A 23,129-nucleotide genomic window follows, 5' to 3' on the forward strand; every position below is an offset into this window, starting at 1 on the left:
ACATATGACAATCTTCAGCAGTTCGAGAGCCAGGGTACACCTGCCAGGGCTTGGCGCTTCAGCCCTGTGGGAGGTGCCTGCTGGGGTTCAAGGCTGCAGCCCCATGGGCATGCCTGCTGGGGCTCAGGGCTTCAGGCCTGCGGTGTGCCTGCCACGGGGCTGATGCCCTGAGACCCCTCCCTGCAGGGCAGAAGTCCTTAGCCCCACCACCCGCCACAGGGCTGAAGCCCCAAGCTCCCGCCTCCCCCAGTCTGGTAGGCAAAGAATGGGGAGGAATGTGGGGCCTCTGCCAGCCACACTTCAACTGTAGAAGAGCCATATGGAGCTCACAAGCCACGGTTTGGCCATCCCGGCATAAGTCATGCTCTCTTTTTTGTGCTGTCATTAGATAAAGATGCAAAACTTAGATTACTTTCAGCCATGAGAGGTTCATTTTTTGTGGGTGTATTCAAATTATGTCCATATCTAATTTTCTCACTAGCCACTCCAATTTGTATCTGAAATGGAGTGCAGTGACATTTGAACACCTGCATTTTCATGAACCAGGAAAGGGGAGAGATGGATAGGGAATGAGTATATCCACTTTGCCTACAGAGACTAACAACTTAGTGGGCAGCATTCAGTTTGTCCTAAATGGAAGCATGCATATTTGGAATGTAAGTCATGAAGCACTTTGTCCTTAAGCACCGTTTCCTGCAACACATAAATACATTTCCATTAGGGAAGACTGGCCATGGAAGTCACAGGAAAAATACTGGAACTGAGCTCCATTACTTGCCCAGTAGCCAATAGCAATGCAGCCCTCTGGCTATGACCTCTTAAGTGAGAAGATTTTATAGCCTCTGTTGTCCCATTCTCCCTTTCTTACTCTGCTTCCCCAGCCTCATACGGAGTTGTCAAGGTTCCTTCCCCACTCTGAACTCTAGGGTGCAGATGTGGGGACCTGCATGAAAGACCCCCTAAGCTTATTCTTACCAGCTTAGGTTAAAAACTTCCCCAAGGTACAAACTTTGCCTTGTCCTTGAACAGTATGCTGCCACCACCAAGGGTTTTAAACAAAGAACAGTGAAAGAGACCACTTGGAGACATCATCTCCCAAAATATACCCCCAAGCCCTACACCCCCTTTCCTGGGGAAGGCTTGATAATAATCCTCACCAATTGGTACCGGTGAACACAGACCCAAACCCTTGGATCTTAGGAACAATGAAAAATCAATCAGGTTCTTAAAAGAAGAATTTTAATTAAAGAAAAGGTAAAAGAATCACCTCATAAAATCAGGATAGTAAATACCTTACAGGGTAATCAGATTCAAAACAGAGAATCCCTCTAGACAAAACCTTAAATTACAAAAAGACACAAAAACAGGAATATACATTCCCTTCAGCACAGCTTATTTTACCAGCCATTAAACAAAAGAAAATCTAATGCATTTTCTAGCTAGATTACTAACTAACTTAACAGGAGTTGGAAGGCTTGAATTTCTGATCTGTTCCCGGCAAAAGCATCACACAGACAGACAGAACCCTTTGTTTCTCCCCCCACCTCCAGATTTGAAAGTATCTTGTCCCCTCATTGGTCATTTTGGGTCAGGTGCCAGCGAGGTTACCTTAGCTTCTTAACCCTTTACAGGTGAAAGGGTTTTGCCTCTGGCCAGGAGGGATTTTATAGCACTGTATACAGAAAGGTGGTTACTCTTCCCTTTATATTTATGACAGGGGTTTACATGTGGACGTCCTGGTCATGATAGCAGGGGTTCTGCAGATCAAGCCCTCATACACTAATAGCACTCCCAAATGATAGCTTTCATGTTTTTAAAAAGTGTTTTATTGGGTGTCATCACATTTCTTTTATCTGTAGATTGTTTTTTCTTTAATAGTTGATACAGCTTGATAAAGCTATTTTAAAATGTTCTTAAAGCTTTCCACTGCTAGTTTTGTCTTCAGCTGACAAGCAGGGTATAAAGAGCACCTCTGCTGGGTATTTGAGTAATGTATACCATTTACAATTTTGCGCATAATCACCAGTTCACAATTAAGTATGAGAAGTAAGTATTTTTTTTTAAAAGTACTGCTATATCAACTGGATAATTGTAGTATTATTTATAAGACCACACAAACATTTTGATTCTGTATTCATAAATAATAATTGGTTCACTGCCCACCTTAAATTGCCATAAGAGAGCCTAAAACTGTTTTAAAATAACAAAAGGATATAGTTTGAAAAGTACTATGTTGCAACATACATACCATTCCCATTTGCGTGAACTGAATAATCATTATTCATTAGTAATGTGGTGGAATTAGTAGAGTTACTGTTTGATTGTAAGGAATTGGAAGAACTGGATACTCCTTGGTTTACAGTCTGCTTCTTTAAACCATTAGTAGCAGTTCTACTCCAATCTATAGTAGAATAAATGGTACAGAAAATAGTGCAGTACATTCAAGCAAAAATAAATGCAAGAGTACAGTTAATAACGCAATTTAACTTAACTTCTACCAAAGATCTTTTCCCAATATTTCAGATAGAAAACTATTCTCCTAGGAATTGCATAATTCTAGATGTGTAAGAATTTACATTTTCTCTTTTTTAATTTCTTAGTTTTAAAAAGTCACTAATCATACTTTTGTGACTGTAGGCCCATTTAGAGATTATCAGTAACTGCAACCGCAGTACTTCACCTTTGAGTTTAAACTGTGTAAGGGTGCATATAACTTTTCAAAGACAATTATGGTACAAAGAAAGACTCACCCCCACCCCCCAAATTGTTAGGAACACACATTATTCTCAAAGCTGCTTCTGACCCTGCTCCCACTGAAGTCATTGCTAAGGCTACCACTGACTTTGAGGAAGCAGATCTTTGGGGATTGATTTAGGTCCCAGTCATACAAAGGACTCCACAAGGCTGCAGCCTTACACATATGCAGAGTCCCAATCAATCAAAATTAATACTTTATACAGCAGTATTTTGCAATTAAATAAAATGCAATCTTTATGCATCAGGAAAATAAAACAAAGTAGTAGATAGATCTGGAAATATTGCTATGCCATTTATTGCATAACAATATTTGCTCAGGACAATGGGGACTTTACACCTGACTTTAATTATATAATTTACATATTTAGAAAGTAGTGTTTAATATTTACCAGAATTTTCAGCCAGCCTGAATTTTCCACAACACAGATATAGTCTCCATTGTTTGCGGACATTTTCCTTTGCCACACAGTAGAAAATAAAAATGAAGAATCCTGCAAAGTACCAAATGTCAGAATATTACTTCAAGCCACAGAATTTTTGCCGTTTTGTAACTTTTTTAAATGGATGTATCATTTTCCTTTTGTTTCTTCTCAAGTCAACTGATTCCAATCAAATGCTCTCACACCTTCTTGTTCAGAAGAAACACTGATAGTCTAAACAATGGACTGATGCCATTAGCTGAAAATGCTTTTTCTCATTACACTTGCACGATATGTATTAGATATAAGGAGGATACAGAGTACCAAAAATACAAATGCATCAGGTAACTGGAGTTTAAAACATGAAGATCTGTGTGGAGCTACATGTTTATTTGAATCTTCCAGTACAGAAATCAAGACAAGATAACAACACAGTCTCGTTATAGCTGTACAATTTCAAATAGGAGGTATAATCAAGTGCATAGCTTTGGCTTTCTCCACATACTTTGTGGAACTTCTCCGTATTTTATTTGGAGTTAATATATTGCTGCTGGTGGTGATGGAATCAATAGAACACACTTACAGACCAGTGTCCGTGTTGATAAGCCACTGGGGCAAATTTTATTAAACAAATACAAATTCAAGGTTACGAGGCAGCTTTTGGTCTCCCCTTCCCTCGCTCCCCCCCCCAACCAATCACAATTAAGTCATAGTGAAAGCCCACATAGGCTAACAACTCATGCTCAAATAACAGTAATTGTAGCCCTCTTCACCACAAATTGAAAGCCACATCTTTTCCTGGAAGGATGCAACTCACACAATGTGGGAGTACCTCAAACTGTGCCAGGTCACAAATACACTTGCTACTCACGGCTTCCTATACAGAGTGGAACTGTACTTGCTTCCAAACCTTCCACTTTTCAAAGAAAGCGTGTCAGAAATATTTACACTGCCTTCCAGCTACAATTTATCAAAGAAGAATGTGGTTGTGCAATTCTTTAAATTAGATTACAGGGAATGAAAAATAAAGGAGAAGCTACAAGTTTGGACTGGAGAAGACAGAGATTAGCATTTTCTGGACCAGTTCTCAGGGTAAGTTAGACCCCTAACTCCCATTGTCTTCAACAGGATTTAGGCACCTAGTTGCTTTTGAAAATCTGCTGCTTTGGGCACTTCAATTTGGCCCTAATGCTCAGATTTTTAATGGCATTTAGATGTTGCTCTGCTCATTGTTGCAAGGCCTAAGGCCCACATCCTCAAAGATATTTAGACATCTAACTCCCATTGAAATTAGTGGGATTTTCAGATTTGGGCCTAAGTGACTTAGACAGGTAAGTCCCATCTTCAGAAGTGACTTAGGCACTGAGAAGTGTAAGTCACAGTGAAAGCCAATGGGAATCAGCCTCCTAAGTGCCTAAGTTACTTTTGAAAATGGGACTCAGCCATCTAAGTCACTGATACCTTGCAATGCTGAATGGAACAACACCTAATTACTTTTAAAAATTGGGTCCTAAATGCCTAACTCACATTTGAAAATGCAACATAGGGTAAACATTTTCAAAAGCAAATCAATTACATCAGAGCCTAAATGACCCAATAGGTCTTTTGTCTTGTAGCTTCTCTGATTCTATGAATGGACCTTAAGACAATAATTGTAATTACAATGCACTCAAAAAGACAGCATGTCACTTCTGAAAGTGTTTGCTTTGCATTAATTTTCTTTAAATGTAATACAACAATTAAGAAGGGTCATCTTCAAGGTAGTTTTATTTTTTATATTACGTAACAGCAAAGATATAATTTTTGGTAAACACTTGTGCATAATAAAGCATTTCTTAAAATGGAATTATTCATTACATTTTTATACAAAAGGCCATAACAAAGCATAAACTTACCTTGTAACGTGTTAAAGATGGCGAAGAGGTACATAAATATCAGATTTACTGGCCCCCATGCAAAAAAGGCAAATCCCCAAGTAATTCCCAATAAGAATGTGAGGCCTGCAACACTCCTGAGGTCTTGAATACTGGTTTTTCTCTGAGTTCCAAGTTGTTTCTTCTTTTTGATTCGACAAAGCTGAATCAGCACCACTATAAACATGCTGACGTTCAACAGGAATATCATGCAGAAGTATCCCACAACAGTAATATAGAAGACAATGTTATTGTTGATCCAGCAGCTAGAATACAAAAACAAAGGAGGAAAGATCATATTATCAGACATTCATTTTAGTAATAGGTATTAGGTAAAGAATAGTATTAGGCATGGCTATATTTTGTTGAAAACACTTCATCCTGCAATACTCAAGGCCACATACACCGATTCAAGTTTTCATCTCTCTATCTAGGTATTTATAACAGTGTCCATCATCATCTATCTGAATGAATCCCAAGGGCTAAAGCAAAAAAAAAATACACCAATGGATTAGGTTTAGGTTTCCCGTTTCCTTAGGCAATATGATGTTTTTTGTTTGTTTTGTTTTTCACATTTAGGCTTGCTTTCTTCTACACTCTACTCTTCATCCCCCCATCTCCTTTCTTTCTCTTGTCTTGCCTTCACCTTATTTTCATGTTCTAGCTCCATGCCAGTGTTTTGGAGTATACCCTCTTTTGTGACCAGGATCAGAGCCTTGCAAATAGTTTCAGGAAGAAACTTAATATATACTGCAGAGATTTATTCACAGAAGTGTCACTTTCAGGAAAGAAGCTCACATACACACTCACACATAACCATTAGATAAAAGCATTCTGTTAGCATTCACTTTTAAAATATGCCTATCTTTTAACTTACAATTCATCTGGTGAGCCATTAGGAAACTTTCCATATGATCCAAGCCCATAGTTATTTGGTGTTATAGCCAATACAATGCCTACCACTAGAAGTGGTACACCTGAAAGATTAGATAATAGTTATCACAAAACTTTCACTCAGAATTATGAGATGAAATTACTATATTATCCTATGAAACCTAGGGCCAGGTTATGAAGGCTGTCGGAGACTGTTATATCATGATAACTTACTTTGTAAAAGGCAAAATAAACTGGCACACATTTGAAGTTTTAATCTTTCTGAACAAGACTATATATTCTGTGACTTGATCCAATTATATCACTTGCAACCTACAGTAAACTAGCAACATGTGTTGCATATGCTCTTTGATATCACAGATTTAAGGACATGAAATACAATGGGCTTGCTTTTGCCTCTCACACCTGTTTTACACTAGTTTAACTCCATTGTTTTCAGTGCAGTTACTCCTGATTTACAATAATGGGTAAGAGAAGAGAATCAGGCCTAGGGTTTTCTCATCACTTAAGTCATAGGCACTGTTTTGCTACCTTTTGTTAGAAACAGTAGCACTCTAGAGGTAGAATATGTAGTTGATATTCTGGAGCAATAACATTAATTTCCCCAATGGAAGAGATACCATCTGCTTTGGGGGTTGGAGATGGAAATAGTCAAATGTGTAATTGGCTCTCAGGCAGCTGCAACTGTAGTTCCAACAGAAACAATTTATGATTCATTTGAATTGCAATAGCATCCACAATATATTGTGTATGCCCCAGAAGAACTTACAATCTGAAAAACTTTGCAACAAGGGGTGAATTCTGCAACATGCTAAAGTCACAGAATAGTGAAGTAAATAGAACCCTGTTATTGATAATGCATCTGAGATTCTTACAGGCAACAGGTATTTGATACTTGCTTTGTTGTTCCTTTTAAATCGTCTTCCATCCACCAAAATTGTTGTAAAGAAACTATATTTATTTTAGGCTAACAAATTTATTTGAGCATAAGCTTTTGTGAGCTACAGCTTACTTCATCGGAGGTAGCACACGAAAGCTTATGCTCAAATAAATTTGTTAGTCTCTAAGGTGCGACAAGTACTCCTTTTCTTTTTGCAAATACAGACTAACATGGCTGCTACTCTGAAACCTATATTTATTTTAGGTTCCAAAACCAGAAAAATATACATACCCCAGCCAACGATACAAAACTTAAGGATGTATTTCCGTACATAGGTATTAAACACTTTGACAAGGGCAAGATACATGTGGAATGCTTCCAGGCCCATCCAAGTGAAGGAAACCAAGAGGAAATAATGAAGAAATACAGCAACTGTGATGCACAGGCCTCGTATGTTATACAGAGCAATCCATGAATCAAGGAGGAAAACTAGGTTGAGTAGAAGTAATGCAGCACACAGTTGAATAAGGATTTTGGAAGGGTAGTCTCTCCGGATTTTCCTAAAAAGAAAATGAGTGAGATGATATAAGCTTTCATCATTCTACGAGCATTACTGTAGATCTCACATTGATTCTGTGTTCTTTGGTCCTTAATGCAGAAGAGCCACTAAAAGAACACATTTTACGCATGGTTAAGAAGTATTTATGAATGAAAAGGTTAATATTTGTGACATCACTATTCTTGTTACAACCAGGTTCTAAACTCTTATAAATACAAACATTCTTGCTTAAATTTCAGTTGTCTTAGTTTAATGTTTGTTTAAATATTGTATTACTTTTGTCCATATTTTTCTATTTTGTATATTAGGCTTCTTATTGTTGGAGTACTTCACCACAACAACACTCATCACATTCTCTACTATTAAGAGGTTAGACTAAACCTGTAAAAAGGCTTTCAGGACGTCTGGAAACCTTGACAGTGGCAAATAATAATCTAATGATAGGTGAGTAGGAAAGTACTATAAAAGGATGCTCATAAATCATGCCCAGGGGTTCTCCCTCAAGATGTATAATTGGCCTAATGGACTGAATAACTGAGACTCTAGTAACATGTAGGTTCTGACAACTTACAGGGAAAGCTAGTGTAGCATAACTGCATTTTATTGCACAAGAGCGACACAGTCTAACAACATGTTGATATTTTGGAAGTGTATTGTGCATATATGTACCTTATTTTTAAAAGACTCCTTGTACATTCCACTTTATGAGGACAATTTGTAGAACCCCTTCCCAGCTCCTTGGCTTCCAGCTATACAAAACTGCATGGTAATTATTTTATTTATAATATACTCTCCCCTGGTGAGAATCAATTCTTGATATACACCCCTTAAAGTGTACCCATTCTGTGTACTACTATTGAGGTACAAATTAAACCTACTAGAAAAAATAGTTACTAACCTCTGCTTAACTGTTGTTCTTTGAGATGTGTTATACATGTCCATTCCAAGGAAGGTGTGTGCATGCCCCTAGCACAGACACGAGAAATTTTTCCCTCAGTGGTAGTGGTACCTGTCAGAGTGGCTCTGGTGCTGCACATTTGTAGTGCCAGTATGAAGGGCCCAGATGACCCTGCACCTCCTCAGTTCCTTCTATCCAGCCAACTCCGAAAAAGAGGGGTAGGACGGTAGGTTCTGGAATAGACATGTGCAACACATCTCGAAGAACAAGAGTTACAGAAAGGTTATTAAATGATTTTTCTTCTTTGAGTGATTGCACATGTCCATTCCAATTTAAGGATGTAGATAAATCCCAAAAAGTTGCATAAGAGGTGGGATCAGAGTTCATGGACATGCTGACCGTAAAACAGCTTGACCGAAATGGGCATCGTCCCTAGCTTGTTGAGTAAAGGTGTAATGACGAGAGAATGTATGCGCTGACATCCAAGTCACCACTCTGCAAATGTCCTGAATAGGGACCTGAGCCAAGAATGCTGCTGCTGCTGCTGCTGGCGCTCTCATGGAGCGGGCAGTCAGGATAGCTGGTGGTGGCACACCCACCTGCTCATAACACGTGCAAATGGCACGGTGTAATCCACGATAAAAGTCTGAGCTGAGACAGGGACACCTTTCCTCCTGTCAGCAATCGCTACAAAGAGTTGGCTGGATCTACAGAATGATTTAGTCCTCTCTGTGTAGAACACTAAGGCAGCCTAACACCCAGAGTGTGAAGACATTGCTCCTCCCTCCTTGCATGTGGCTTTGAGGAGAAAACAGGCAGGAAGATTGCCTGATTACTATGAAACAGGGAAACCACCTTCAGGAGGAAGCTGGAGGACGCAGCTGCACCTTATCCTTAAAAAAAAACAAACACATGTATGGAGGCTCCGATGTGAGGGTGCAGATCTCCAAGACTTTTCTGTCCGAAGTAATGGCCACTAAGAAAGCCACCTTCCATGAAAGGTATGACAAGGGACATATTGCCAATGGCTCAAACAGGAAACCCATAAGTTTTGATAAGACCAGGTTTAAGTCCCATGGAAGGATGGGTTCCTGTACTTGGGGGTATAGTCTTTCCAGGCCCTTGGGAAAATGGATGGACATCTCATGAAAAGGCGAACCAGCTTTCCACCAGGGGATGAAATGCTGAAATCGTTGCAAAGTGGACCTTAATTGAGGAAATTGCTAAACATTGCTGTTTCAAGCATAGCAAATAGTCGAGCATGTCCTGCAGAGACAACTGTGTGGGTGAGACTCCCTGCTGGGAAGCCAATATGGAGTACCGCCTCCATTTTGAGAGGTACATAGCCCTGGTGGAGGGAGCTGAGGTTCGAGTGGAGCAGACGACTGTAGTCCAGGGAGATCAGGTCCAAATATAGAAGGAGTAGAATTGGAGCAGCCACAGAAAGGCCTAGCAGTGTGGCAAACCAGTGCTGATGGAGTCAAGGTGGGGCTATCAGAATGACCCACGCCCGATCCCGCTTGGTTTTTAGCAGAACCTTGTGCATGAGTAGGATAGAGGGGAAAGCGTAGAACAGGTGACCTGTCCATGGGAGCAAGAAGGCATCTGTGAGCAAACCTGGGCTGTGGACTCGCAGGGAGCAAAACTGGTGACACTTTCTGTTGAGCCCAGTTGCAGACAGGTCTATCTGGGGAGTCCCCCACCACTGGGAAGCATCCCTCATGATGTCCAGGAAAAGGGACCACTTATGATGATTGGAGGTTGCTGAGGCAATCTGCCAGTTCGTTTTGCACTCCTGAAAGGTGAGAAGCCTCAAGACAAATTACATGGGCTATGCAGAACTCCCATAAGTGGATTGCTTCCTGATACCCGCATAAGGCCTGGAGTCAACAGTGCCGACTGATGCCAAGGCAGAGGAGTGGCCTGATTTAGGTTGCACTCTGCTCTGTTTCCCAGGCCTGGAGTTGGGAAATGTCTCCTCTTGGCTGGCTGCCCCCTGTGCCCCTTCCTCGGCACCAAGGCTAGCAAATGGTGCCAGGTTTCCTACACCATAGGAAAACCACTCCTCAGTGACACTGAGGTGTTCAGTGCCAAGTCTGACCAGCTCAGCTAGGAGGAAGGTCTCAGCGTCGCCTCCATGAGGCAAAACTTCAATCTACCCTGCCAGTCATTTTGGTACGGGGTTTAAAGTCCCTGCAAATTTGGTACCAGTCCCCAATGTGAGCCTCACCCAAGCACTTCAAACAACTCAGGAGATTGCCTTATTGCAGGTGACACAGGACTTGAAGCCCAGTGACCAAGGCATGCCTTGGCACCGGGTATGGAGAAAACTCTGCTAACTAACTGGAAACAACGAGGAGTCTGGTGGCACCTTAAAGACTAACAGATTTATTTGGGCATAAACTTTCGTGGATAAAAAACCCACTTCTTCAGATGCATGGAGTGAAAATTACAGATACCCGCATAAATATATATTGACACATGAAGAGAAGGGAGTTACCTTACAAGTGGGAACCAGTGTTGACAAGGCCAATTTAGTCAGGGTGGATGTGGTCCACTCCCAATAATTGATGAGGAGATGTCAATACCAAGAGTGGAAAAATTGCTTTTGAAGTGAGCCAGCCACTCCCAGTCCCTATTCAAGCCCAAATTGATGGTGTTAAGTTTGCAAATGAATTGTAGCTCAGCAGTTTCTCTTTGAAGTCTGTTTTTGAAGTTTTTTTGTTGACGTATGGCTACTTTTAAATCTGTTTTTGAGTGTCCAGGGAGACTGAAGTGCTTTCCTACTGGCTTGGGTGTGTGAAATGCACATCACACGATCCACTGTCTACAGCCAAGTCTTAAGATACAATCACATTTGCTCCAACCCCTCAGACAGAGACAAAAACACCTACAAGATTTTTATCAAGCGTTCTTAAAACTACAATACTCACCTGAGGAAGAAAGGAAACAGATTGACAGAGCCAGAAGAGTACCCAGAAATCACCTGCTACAGGACAGGCCCAACAAGGAAAATAACAGAACACCACTGACCATCATGTACAGCTCCCAGCTAAAACCTCTCCAGCGCATCATCAACGATCCCTCACTCTCCCAGACCTTGGGAGACAGGCCAATCCTTGCTTACAGACAGCACCCCAACCTGAAGCAAATACCAGCAACTACACACCACTCCACAGAAACACTAACCCAGGAACCAATCCCTGTAACAAACCCCGTTGCCTTCTCTGTCCCCATATCTACGCTAGCGACGCCATCATAGGACCCAATCACATCAGCCACACCATCAGAGGCTCATTCACTTGCACATCTACTAATGTGATATAAGCCATCATGTGCCAGCAATGCCCCTCTGCCATGTACATTGGCCAAACCAGACAGTCTCGACACAAAAGAATAAATGGACACAAATCAGACATCAGGAATGGTAACATACAAAAGCCAGTAGGAGAACACTTCAGTCTCCCTGGACACTCAATAACAGATTTAAAAGTAGCCATACTTCAACAAAAAACTTCAAAAACAGACTTCAAAGAGAAACTGCTGAGCTACAATTCATTTGCAAACTTAACACCATCAATTTGGGCTTGAATAGGGACTGGGAGTGGCTGGCTCATTACAAAAGCAATTTTCCTTCTCTTGGTATTGACACCTCTTCATCAATTATTGGGAGTGGACCACAACCACCCTGACTGAATTGGCCCTGTCAGCACTGGTTCTCCACTTGTAAGGTAACTCCCTTCTCTTCATGTGCCAATAAATATTTATGCCTGTATCTGTAATTTTCACTCCACGCATTTGAAGAAGTGGATTTTTTGCCCACGAGAGCTTATGCCCAAATAAATCTGTTAGTCTTTAAGGTGTCACCGGACTCCTTGTTGTTTTTGTGCATACAGACTAACACAGCTACCCCTCTAATAACTGGAAACACACTATGTACAACAATCTGAAAGGAAGTCCACTGAAAAGCTTACTGTAGCCAGGGGAACAGTTCCAGCGACCATCACAGGCGGTAAGAAGAAACTGAGGGGCACAGGGTCAGTTGGGCCCTTTTAACCAGCACTATGAGCACACAGCACCAGATAGCACCAGAGCCACACTGACGGGTACCATGGAGGAAGAAATTTCTGGCGACTGTGCTCGGGGCACACACACACCTACATTGGAATGGACCTGTGCAATCACTTGAAGAAGAAAGGACTCATCCATTGTCCTTCAGAGCGGTAGTTATGGACAATCATGATCAAGTTTATAATGTAAGTTTAACTCTGCAAGTACTTACTCAAAGGCTATGTAGGTTACAAGAGTAACAGAAAGAAAAATTGCAGAAAGGCCACAGCCGATATAGGTGATAAAAGTCAGAACCAGTGTCTGGATGGGTGGTAAAGTAATATTTCTAGACAGGTCCTAAAAAGAAAACAGAAATTATCTTTAAGGGGTATGCTTCTTTGAAATAAACAAACAAAACCCCATTCCACTGGATTTAAAAAAAAAAAACATGGAAACATTTCTGTTCGTGTTAGATTAAATACAAGCTGAATTTTAAAAAAAACTAAATATGGGGTTATATTTGACCCAAGAGTATCCCTTTAGTTTTGATTCATCCCCATCTTCTTTCCTGCAGAATAATCACTGCTTAAAATTAAGGGCCCTGATTTATCAAGGCACTTAAGTACCCTTAGAGTATGTCTACATCACAATTAAAAACCTGTGGCTGGCCCATGCCAGCTGACTCAGTCTTGCAGGACTTAGGCTAAGGGGCTGTTTAATTTCAGTGTAGACTTTTGGGCTTGGGCTGGAGTCCAGGCTCTAGGAACCTGCGAAGTAGGAGGGCCCCAGAGTCTGAGCTGCAGCCTGAGCTCGAACATCTATTCTACAGTTAAACATCCCCTTAGCCCAAGCCCAGCGAGCCCAAGTCAGTTGACTCAGGCCAGCTGTGGGTGTCTACTTGCAGTGTAGACAAACCCTTAGACTTCAATGGTTCTATTCATGTCCCCAGTTCAACAACCTCATTTGCTTAAAGTTAAGCATGTGCATGAGTGCTTTCCTGAATCAGGGATCCAAATATACTGGTTTGGAATATTATTTATAACTAATTACCAGCAAAACTCCAAAGCTTGTGAGGTGGTTGCATGTACAAACGGTTTCATTTGCTCTCCTTTCTTTAACCATGCATCCTTCATATGACCAGCCTCCTTTGCCAGCTGTAACAGATAACAAGATTCCATTACTGATAATATTTACAATATCTCTTAAAACAGTTAACAAAAGTTAACACAGCTGAGATGGCATGGCACTTAGAAATGGTGATATCAAATACTTACTATTTTTATTTAAGTCCCAAAATGCACATCTAACTTTTAAATTATCCTGTTTGAAAAAAATACACACATTTTACTGAATTATAAGTGATGAGCAAGGCAGTTATGAGTGTAAAATGGACAGAGAAGTAAAGACTGTCTATAGCAATACAACATAATAAGGACAAGCTATTTCTTCTGTGTTACCTAAGGTGTACAGAAATGTGGATATACACAACAAACTAAAATTGGGCTATATGGGTAGCTCTATTGCCTTCAGCTTGTGCAAAATGATTATTGGTGGTAGGAATAGGGGCTTTTCCTAACTACCTGCTGTTTTGTTGTCTGTATGCACAGTGCAGATTGAAGATTTTATTTTAATCTTTCCAAGTTTCTCACATCCTAAATATTATCTTAACCTCTTGGACCATGTGACAGAGTGTGAGTCACCTAAGGCTGACTTATCACTCTGTGCACTTTGCAAGGGTCCCTACAAGGGCCAAATTGAGGAGATAATTGGTTAAGCACCAGGTAATTAACCAGTTAACAAGATGATTTAGCTCCTCAGCTGAGGACAGTTAAAAAAAAAAGAGAGACAAGAAGAAGCAGGAAGAGAAGGCTTGAAAAGAAGGGCCAGAGAAGCTTGAGAAGTGAGATCTCTCTTCTCTCTGTGCCTGGGTACTAAATAAAGGTTTGGGGAACTGCTGCCTTATGCTGTGGGGGAACAAACACATGCAGAGCATGTTATAAATAAAGCACATAGTGTTGAGCTAGTTATCAGTGTGTGTGAGGACAGTTTGCACCAAGAAATCCAGGGGGGGAGAGTACTGTCCTGTGACACACCACAGCCCTGCACACCTTATTTGTGGCTTCAAAGGGATTACTCATCTGAATATGAGCTACTCATCAGTGTCTGCAGAATCAGACTCTTAGTTTGGAGGGAATGGAAGTTTTCGTTTTAGGATATGCAATATAAGGGCAGAATATGTGATGTCTACAAGTTTGCCTCTGGGATTTCTCATCTCTTTCTGATTTTAGAAGTACCAAGGAATTAGTTCTTTTTTAAAAGATTTTTTGGTCATGTTTTAGTATTGAAATGTTAGAGTTTTAAAAGTGTTGTGTTTTTCTTGAAGATCTTAGAACATTGCAGCTAGTAAGTGATATATAATGTTGTTAGGAACAACAATACTACATTGTTGCATTGGGCTCAACTTTTTTACCAATGCAAGTTCTGATTACAGAGAGCTAGCTTTGGGGAAATCCCACACAAGGGACTGGAATCTCTGCCAGTTTCAACACAGAGTGTTTCTTGGCAGACGGGCAGATTTTAACCCATCCATGAACAAGTAGGGAATATCAGCCCCCAAAATTTATAGATTACCCAAATTTGTGGATTTAAGGACAACCACACAGGCCAACCCAAGGCAATATGCTGTTTCCTGACTGCATTGCCCCTGTGAAAGCCATGTTGCCAGTGTTTCCCTGTTGGCCATAACTGCCTAAACCCCACTCATGAGATGTTCATTCATTGGAGGGGAAACAACATAAAATAATGCTGACTGGGTAGGAGTTTGATAGAATAGAGAAAAATCACAGAATAACTGCAAATCAATTGTGAACCAAAAGTGTTTATTAATTAACATTATGAAAACACGAGATCTGTTGGAAATTTTGAAGCCACTGAACTTAGATGACAGGTTTCAGAGTAGCAGCCGTGTTAGTCTGTATCCGTAAAAAGAAAAGGAGGACTTGTGGCACCTTAGAGACTAACAAATTTATTTGAGCATAAGCTTTCGTGAGCTACAGCTCATTTCATGGGATGCATGCAGTGGAAAATACAGTGGGGAGATTTATATACACAGAGAACATGAAACAATGGGTGTTACCATACACACTGTAACAACAGTGATCAGGTAAGGTGAGCTATTACCAGCAGGAGAGCTCACCTTACCTGATCACTGTTGTTACAGTGTATGGTAACACCCGTTGTTTCATGTTCTCTGTGTATATAAATCTCCCCACTGTATTTTCCACTGCATGCATCCGATGAAGTGAGCTGTAGCTCACAAAAGCTTATGCTCAGATAAATTTGTTAGTTTTTAAGGTGCCACAAGTACTCCTTTTCTTTTTTTGAACTTAGATGAGAAAACCACAAAAGAACCAGAGCAAATGAAGCAGCCTGCATATTCAGCCTAGCATAAGTTCTAAAACAATTCAGTAAAATGGCATTTTGTAAACTGCTAAAACCTAAGTCATACCTGAGTAGGCATGGTGTTCTTTAGAGTGACAGTAACATTTGCCTTCAAGTCGCTAAGTGTGAGGTTAGCTACACTTGATGATATGACATTGCTGATTAGAGAGAGATTCTCGAGTGAAGAATCCTGAAACAACAAAAAGGTAACTAAGAGTAGAAAAAAATTAAATACAATGGAGCACATGCGTGCACACACAATTTCAGTTATTACAGTGATTAGAGCTGGGCAAAAATGTTTGAAATGTTAAAATCTTCTGATGAGAAAAGGAATGATTTTTTGTGAAAATTTATGCTCATTTGCCCCTCTCACCCCCCATTTTTCGATCAGTTCTAACATGGAGTTAAAGAATATTGTGAAGGATCCCTCATGTACAGGGTCCCAAAAAGTTACCTGAAATGGAGTTGTCTTTTCGAAAAAGTTGAATATAATTCTAGAAGCCAGAGGCATATCTTCAGAAGACAAGTTTGTTAGCAATGAGGAAGGCAGTGCAATAGCTCCAACGCTATTTATAGGTGCTTGGGTGCCTAGAGCAATCTGAAAATTAAACATAAAAAGGAACAACAATTTTTGTTGCTAACAGAAGATTAGATTGTGCCTTAGGCTCAATCCTGAGTATAGGAACAGCCTATTATATAGCTGTGCCACCCCAGGAGCACCATTGGGAAGGAACCATGACTCAGAATCATACTATTTCCCCTCAGTGGCAGAGCTAGGTTTTGCCACTTGGAGGTGGGGGCTGATGGACCATTTGTCGTGGGCTGGAGAGCAAGCCTACCCATGCACCCCCAGCAGCGGCGGTTCCTGTCCCACCGGGCTTAGCTCAACTCCCCGTTCTGGATATAGAGCCTTAATGCATGGGGTTGCAGGGCCATTCAGATTTGGCCCAGCCACCCACCTATTGTGATGTAGGGATGGTCAAGCCAAATCAGAGTGAATGGCATTGTAACATGGTACGTGGGTCATGTTGCAATGCCCAGAGCAGGGAGCTGGGCCCAGCCTTGCAGCCCAGGAGCTGCTGCTGCCGGGTGCTTGTGGGACAGGCTCACTCTCCAGCCCAATGTGAAAATTCTTGTCACACACCTTACCTCCCTATTAGCTGCATCCCCTGCTCTTCTTTAGCTCCAGGGGAGAAATAATTTACCTCAGCTCTGTAAAGGGTATAGCATACTTCAGCTCTTGCACCCAGCTATGGCTCCATCCATTTGCTCATCAGGACAGAGCATCGGTAGTGCTTTGCAAAGGAGCCAGAGCCATAATCTGGGTAGCTGTAATGTAGGAACTGTGCAGGTGGTGGGCATTTTACAGCTGCATTGGGGCAAAATGCCAGCGTCCTGCTCAACCTTCTGCGGATTCTTGTTGCTAAGGCGCTGCGCTCCAGTTCGAGTGGTGACCGCTCCCCCCCAAAGAGGCTAAGGCGCATGCGTGTCTGAGAGTGGTGAGAGCGTGAAGCACATGGGACAGGTTTATGAAGAGAATGACTACAGGAAGGTTCAATTTATTGAACGACAGAACGAGGTGAATGAGACCTTTGCTATTGACTTAATAGCAGAGCAGCCTATGAATAAAGTTGAAAGCCGAGTGATATCATGTGATGGTGGTGGTGGAGCTCTGGGACATCCTAAAGTGTACATAAATTTCGACAAAGATACAAAAACTGGAACATGTGGTTACTGTGGACTTCAGTTTAAACAGAAACATCACCACTGAAAGATCATCCCTCCATGCCCTGCAGAATTCTGTCAGGATTTCAGTTAAATCCTAAAATATTAACAATAAATGAAATTTAACAAAACAAACAAACAAAAAAACAATCTAGCTCTTAAGGAGCCATTCCAGGGACTGAGAGAAGAGGAGAAAACAATGTATGCTTTTATAAGAAACACTGAGATGGTAAAGAGGAGGGAGTTGGGAAACAGACATATAGTTCTACATATATTTTAGCTTATCCAAAGTTGGTATTTTGTAGCACAGAAATTTACAGCAGTATTTAACTACTTAAATTCCAGACTTCGGGAAGAAGGTGGCAGTGATGACAATGTTATTAAAGGTTTACTGCAAAATTGATTTTTTTAAAAGAAATCCCCAACCCTTTTTGTATGAATCCAAAAGAGCTGTACATAGCCACTGTTTGTAACTGAAGTTTAATACTGCATCTTAAACAAAATTTGAGACAATTATCCCAACTTTATCATCATTTGCTGCCCGACATCTGACACCATAACTAGGAGATGAGATCAAGCCCTAAAGTTAAAGGTCTGCAGATCAGAATTTTGATTTGGCCTATTATAAAACTAAGGACATTTTGTAAAATTTAGGTTTAAATTTAGGATCATAATTTGAACACCTTCAAAATTTGGGTGTCTTCAGAGCTAGGTGTGGGCCCATCTTTAATTATGACTATACAAAGCAAAGGTCTGAAACAATTATTTATTTTTAAACTGCTTATTTTCATTCCCTTGTGTATAGTACTGGTGATGTCATTCATTCTAGCCGGTAAACCAAATAACCTGTTGTTCAGTTTCCTCAAGACCTTAAAGATGTAACGTCATACAAACATGATGGTAACTTTTAGCTAAACTTTTGGGGTACACCTTTAAGATTAAGTGTGTTTTAGCTTTCTGAGGTAACTAGTGTTGCTAAGATACTGTAGTTGTACAACTTAAATAGTTTAGAGCTCATGAAAGGTGTCAGAGACTCTCAGAACTCAAGACAGAAGTCATATGTATAATCCAAAGAACAGTCACAGCCGAGAAACAGCTGTGCAAGCTTCCCAGCAATGCCCTAACAATGTGCATCAATCCTGCCCATGAGGTCAGGAACGGGTCACTTCTAAGCATGCAAGAGTAATTCAAACTCCAGAACCCAGTGTCTGACCTCTCAGGCTGCTAGCACTGAGACCCCAATTAAGTTTACAAATGCATTTCCATCACTCTAATCCAGGCTAGATACAAATTTGTTGAAAAGCTCTGCATATCTCATTACCAGTCCCTAAACCTTCCAGTACATCATGAGATTTACTTAGCAAATTACTCCTGAGGGAATTCTGTGCCAAAAAATTAAGAATTCTTCAGACAATATTCTAAAATTCTTCATATTTTATTGTCAATAAATAGATATGGAGGCTCCAGCATGGCAGTGGGGAGCACAGGCCACTGGCTGTATGGAAGTGGGAAATCACCCTGCACTGCTTCCTCACCCTTCTGGACACGGACTGGGCAGTGAGGCTGCACCAGACCCTGACACAGTGCAAGGGACGGGCCTGGCCCAGAAACACCCTGTGGCCCTGCCCCTCCATGCCAGGCGCACCAAGATAGCAAGCGAGAAGGGCAAAGTCTCGCACAACCAACCTTGGCCCCCAATCCAGGTGTGGGGCAGGCAGGCTCAGCCTGGCAGAATCTAAGTGTGGAGGGGCTTAATGTGGGGTGAGAGGGTTCTATGTGGGGCAATCTGAGTGCAGATGGCTCGGTGGGCGGTCCGTGTGCGGGGTGGATCTGGATGCACAGGGGCTTATTAAGGGGTTCCAGATACAGGGGGAATGGGACTCTGCAGGGGGGGATCCAAGTGAAAGTTGTTGGGATTCAACAAGGAGTGGGGGAGTGGGGTTTGGTGGGGGAGTCGGGCTTGGTGGGGTGGGGGTCTGGGTGCAGCTGGTTGGGGCTCGGTGGATTGGGAATCTGGATATGGAGGGCTTGTCAGGGTGGTCTATGAGCAGGGGGATGGGTCCCATCAGGCTGGGAATTTGAGTACAGGGGACTCAGCTGGGGTGGTCTGAGTGCAGGGGCGGGAGTCCACAAGTGGGGTCTGGGTGCAGAGGGGCTCTGGATGCACAGGGGTTGGGCAGACGGGGGAGCAGCTCCCTGTACAGTGACCCCTCCCTCCGTGGCTGAGGAGCATTAGGCCAGGAAGCGGGAGGGGTACAGAGCTTCCTGCAGCTGAGGGTGGGTCTGACCCAGCCCTCGCTGCTCCTTGCAGGGGAAGAGGAAGTCCCGTCCTCCCCAACCCAGCGTGGACTAGCAGCTGAGCCAAGCGAAGGGTAGAAGCTACTGGCTGGGGCGTCCCAGTTCTGCCCCCCTTTGTGGTGATTTACCTCTCCATCAGCCGCTTCAGGCACCCAGAATGATGCACCTGCACTGCTGTGGAGGGGCTCATGACTGGTCATGCAGCTTTCCTTTGCTTCCCCATCATTTTTTGTGGGGAAGCAAAGAAATGTGGGGGGGGGGCAGGACTGGGTGGGACGACGACATGAATTCTGTGTGTCCACAGTGGCACAGAATTCTCCCAGGAGTAGCAAATGTCAAGCTTCCACTACTACCTCCTTCCTAGTCTCACCACATACTTATACTTTACACATTCTAAGGAAAACAAAGCAGAACTTAGATCTTGTGATTATTTTACATTATTTATAATATTCTAGAGGGATACAAGTACCACTTATTGTTCAAATCAGACTTGCCTGGGAAGACAAACAGTACTCTAATATTTGTTGAGAAATTTCCATCTCTCACAGACAAAGTCTTAAAGGTTTGTAGTGTGCCCTTTAGAATTATCCCAAAATCGGATGGTGGATAGGCTTTTAAGTGAGAAAGTGGTGTTAAACCTTTCCAAGCACTTTTCTCTTGGCAAGGCAAACTGGCAAATATATATGAAATTCATCAATTAAGCAACTTAATAGCTCTTTTCCAGGAAGCCAAAGTAATTCTAATACCACTTCTGACAGGTGAGGCCATCTGGCAAAACTCCTTGAAATTCTTCAGTGCTCTGGGGGTGGGTGATTAAACTATTCATGATTTTAGGCTGCAGGAGGAGGGGGATGTTTTGCCAAATCCTTCTGGTGTTTTGGCTGTTCCCTTACTAACAGCTTGTTAGTAAAATATTGTTAGCTTCTGCTAGGACAGTGGCTTCTTATCGATACAGAAATTTTCTCCTATAAGTCTTAGTGGAAGAAAATAGTTAATAAAGATCCCCTGATTACAGCAGACATGACTAACAAATATCATACGGCAGATCATAGAATCATAGAATATCAGGGTTGGAAGGGACCTCAGGAGGTCATCTAGTCCAACCCCCTGCTCAAAGCAGGACCAATCCCCAACTAAATCATCCCAGCCAGGGCTTTGTCAAGCCTGACCTTAAAAACTTCTAAGGAAGGAGATTCCGCCGCCTCCCTAGGTAACGCATTCCAGTGTTTCACCACCCTCCTAGTGAAAAAGTTTTTCCTAATATCCAACCTAAACCTCCCCCACTGCAACTTGAGACCATTACTCCTTGTTCTGTCATCAGCTACCACTGAGAACAGTCTAGATGGATCCTCTTTGGAACCCCCTTTCAGGTAGTTGAAAGCAGCTATCAAATCCCCACTCATTCTTCTCTTCTGCAGACTAAACAATCCCAGTTCCCTCAGCCTCTCCTCATAAAGTCATGTGTTCCAGTCCCCTAATCATTTTTTTTGCCCTCTGCTGGACTCTCTCCAATTTTTCCACATCCTCCTTGTAGTGTGGGCCCAAAACTGGACACAGTACTCCAGATGAGGCCTCACCAATGTCGAATAGAGGGGAACGATTATGTCCCTCCATCTGCTGGCAATGCCCCTACTTATACATCCCAAAATGCCATTGGCCTTCTTGGCAACAAGGGCACACTGTAGACTCATATCCAGCTTCTCATCCACTGTAACCCCTAGGTCCTTTTCTGCCAAACTGCTGCCGAGCCATTCGATCCCTAGTCTGTAGCGGTGCATGGGATTCTTCCGTCCTAAGTGCAGGACTCTTCACTTGTCCTTGTTGAGCCTCATCAGATTTCTTTTGGCCCAATCCTCTAATTTGTCTAGGGCCCTCTGTAACCTCTCCCTACCCTCCTGCGTATCTACCTCTCCTCCCAGTTTAGTGTTAGAGATCTGGATTTCAGATTCTCTTGATTAAATCTCTCTCTCTATTTTTTAATATAACAAATGCAAAACAAATTAAAGTTTTAATATAACTTTATCCACAAAGAGTTTGAATTTAAATTTTTAAGGATTAAAATCATAGGAGGCTTTACCTGAAGATCTGATGAATCTTGGACAGCGAATGACATTTTGCTGAAGTTGCTGCTGTTGACTTTGGTGACTGCTAGAGCCAAGGCCAGGGAAGTAAAATTAATGGATTCTGTTGAAAAGTTCAGTTTTAAGCCAATGGCATCCACTATTTTTATTATTCTGTTAAGACAAAATATGCTTAGTATTACAATGCACCTATCTCTTCATTTTCAAGCAGGTTGTGAAACAGCAAGCCAAGCATATTCTGAAAACAATCGGAGCTTTTCTCTGATCTCTTTTATGCCAGTGTAAATAAGAAGGAATTCCAGAGATGGCCATGGATTTATATCAGTGTAAAACCAGTGGAATCAGAATCATGCCTCTGATATCAAAGTTCAGTTTGGGGGAGGAAAAAAGGTGTAGGCTGATAGTTTGCCCATCATTTAAGGAGCTACCTATAATGTGTTACTTTACCAAGATGACAAACACAACATTCAGTTCATCTGTTTACAAAAATGCATACCTTTTAGACATTGGGGATAGTAATGAATATGGAGCATTTAGGAGACTGCTAATTGTGTTGATCATCTCTCTTGCAACTTTTGGCTCTATTTTCTGGGCTGACAGAGCGCTTTCCATGTGGGATATTATGCTCTCAACTTCAGAGGGATTAATCGTGGTATGTGTAATATTTGACAGATTATCCAAAATGTTTCCTATGACAGAAGAAAAATAGTGTACGTTAATTGAAAACCGTCAAAATATTGTGTATGCCAAAGGGAATAAACTGGAGGAGAAAAAATGAGCCATTATGTGATGGCTACCATCTAGGCCAGTGGTCACCAACCCGTTGATTGTGATCGACTGGTCAATCCTAGGAGACTCTCCCAGTCGATCGTGATCTCTGGCCACCGTGGCACAGTGGGGCTGCCTGCCGCTAAGTCAGGCTCCTTGCCTGCTGTGGCCCCACACCACTCCTGGAAGTGGCCAGCATGCTCCAGCAGCCCCGCAGGGTGGAGGGGCAGGGGTCTCTGCGCTCTGCTTCTGCCTGGAAACACCACCTCCGCAGCTCCCATTGGCCAGGAATGGGGAGCTGTGGCCAATGGGAGCTGCGGGGGCAAATCCTGCAGAGAGGGGCAGTGTGTGGAGTCACGTGCCCCCTCCAGGGGGTGCAGGGTCACATGGCCCCTACCGGGAGCGGCATGGCCATTTGGTGCACTACTGGCTTGGCGGGGGGGGAG

The 23,129-nt window shown here is 42.2% G+C and overlaps 1 protein-coding gene across 4 annotated transcripts in view; it reads right to left on the reverse strand.

The window, feature by feature from the left end:
• The window catches only part of ADGRG2 (adhesion G protein-coupled receptor G2), a 107,945-nt gene that overhangs the window by 8,783 nt on the left and 76,033 nt on the right, over positions 1 to 23,129 (reverse strand). For all 4 annotated transcript variants that reach the window (XM_073356708.1, XM_073356699.1, XM_073356682.1 and 1 more), the window contains 12 exons: positions 22,412 to 22,604; positions 21,912 to 22,068; positions 16,266 to 16,409; positions 15,879 to 16,001; positions 13,645 to 13,690; positions 13,421 to 13,524; positions 12,603 to 12,727; positions 7,155 to 7,423; positions 5,967 to 6,066; positions 5,072 to 5,355; positions 3,147 to 3,248; positions 2,249 to 2,401 (listed from right to left, as the gene is read on the reverse strand). In XM_073356708.1, the coding sequence (XP_073212809.1) occupies positions 2,249 to 2,401; positions 3,147 to 3,248; positions 5,072 to 5,355; positions 5,967 to 6,066; positions 7,155 to 7,423; positions 12,603 to 12,727; positions 13,421 to 13,524; positions 13,645 to 13,690; positions 15,879 to 16,001; positions 16,266 to 16,409; positions 21,912 to 22,068; positions 22,412 to 22,604 (1,800 nt within the window). The remainder of the gene's footprint in view (positions 1 to 2,248; positions 2,402 to 3,146; positions 3,249 to 5,071; positions 5,356 to 5,966; positions 6,067 to 7,154; positions 7,424 to 12,602; positions 12,728 to 13,420; positions 13,525 to 13,644; positions 13,691 to 15,878; positions 16,002 to 16,265; positions 16,410 to 21,911; positions 22,069 to 22,411; positions 22,605 to 23,129) is intronic.

Source organism: Lepidochelys kempii, chromosome 1 (genome assembly GCF_965140265.1).
Source record: "Lepidochelys kempii isolate rLepKem1 chromosome 1, rLepKem1.hap2, whole genome shotgun sequence".
Taxonomy (NCBI): Eukaryota; Metazoa; Chordata; order Testudines; family Cheloniidae; genus Lepidochelys; species Lepidochelys kempii.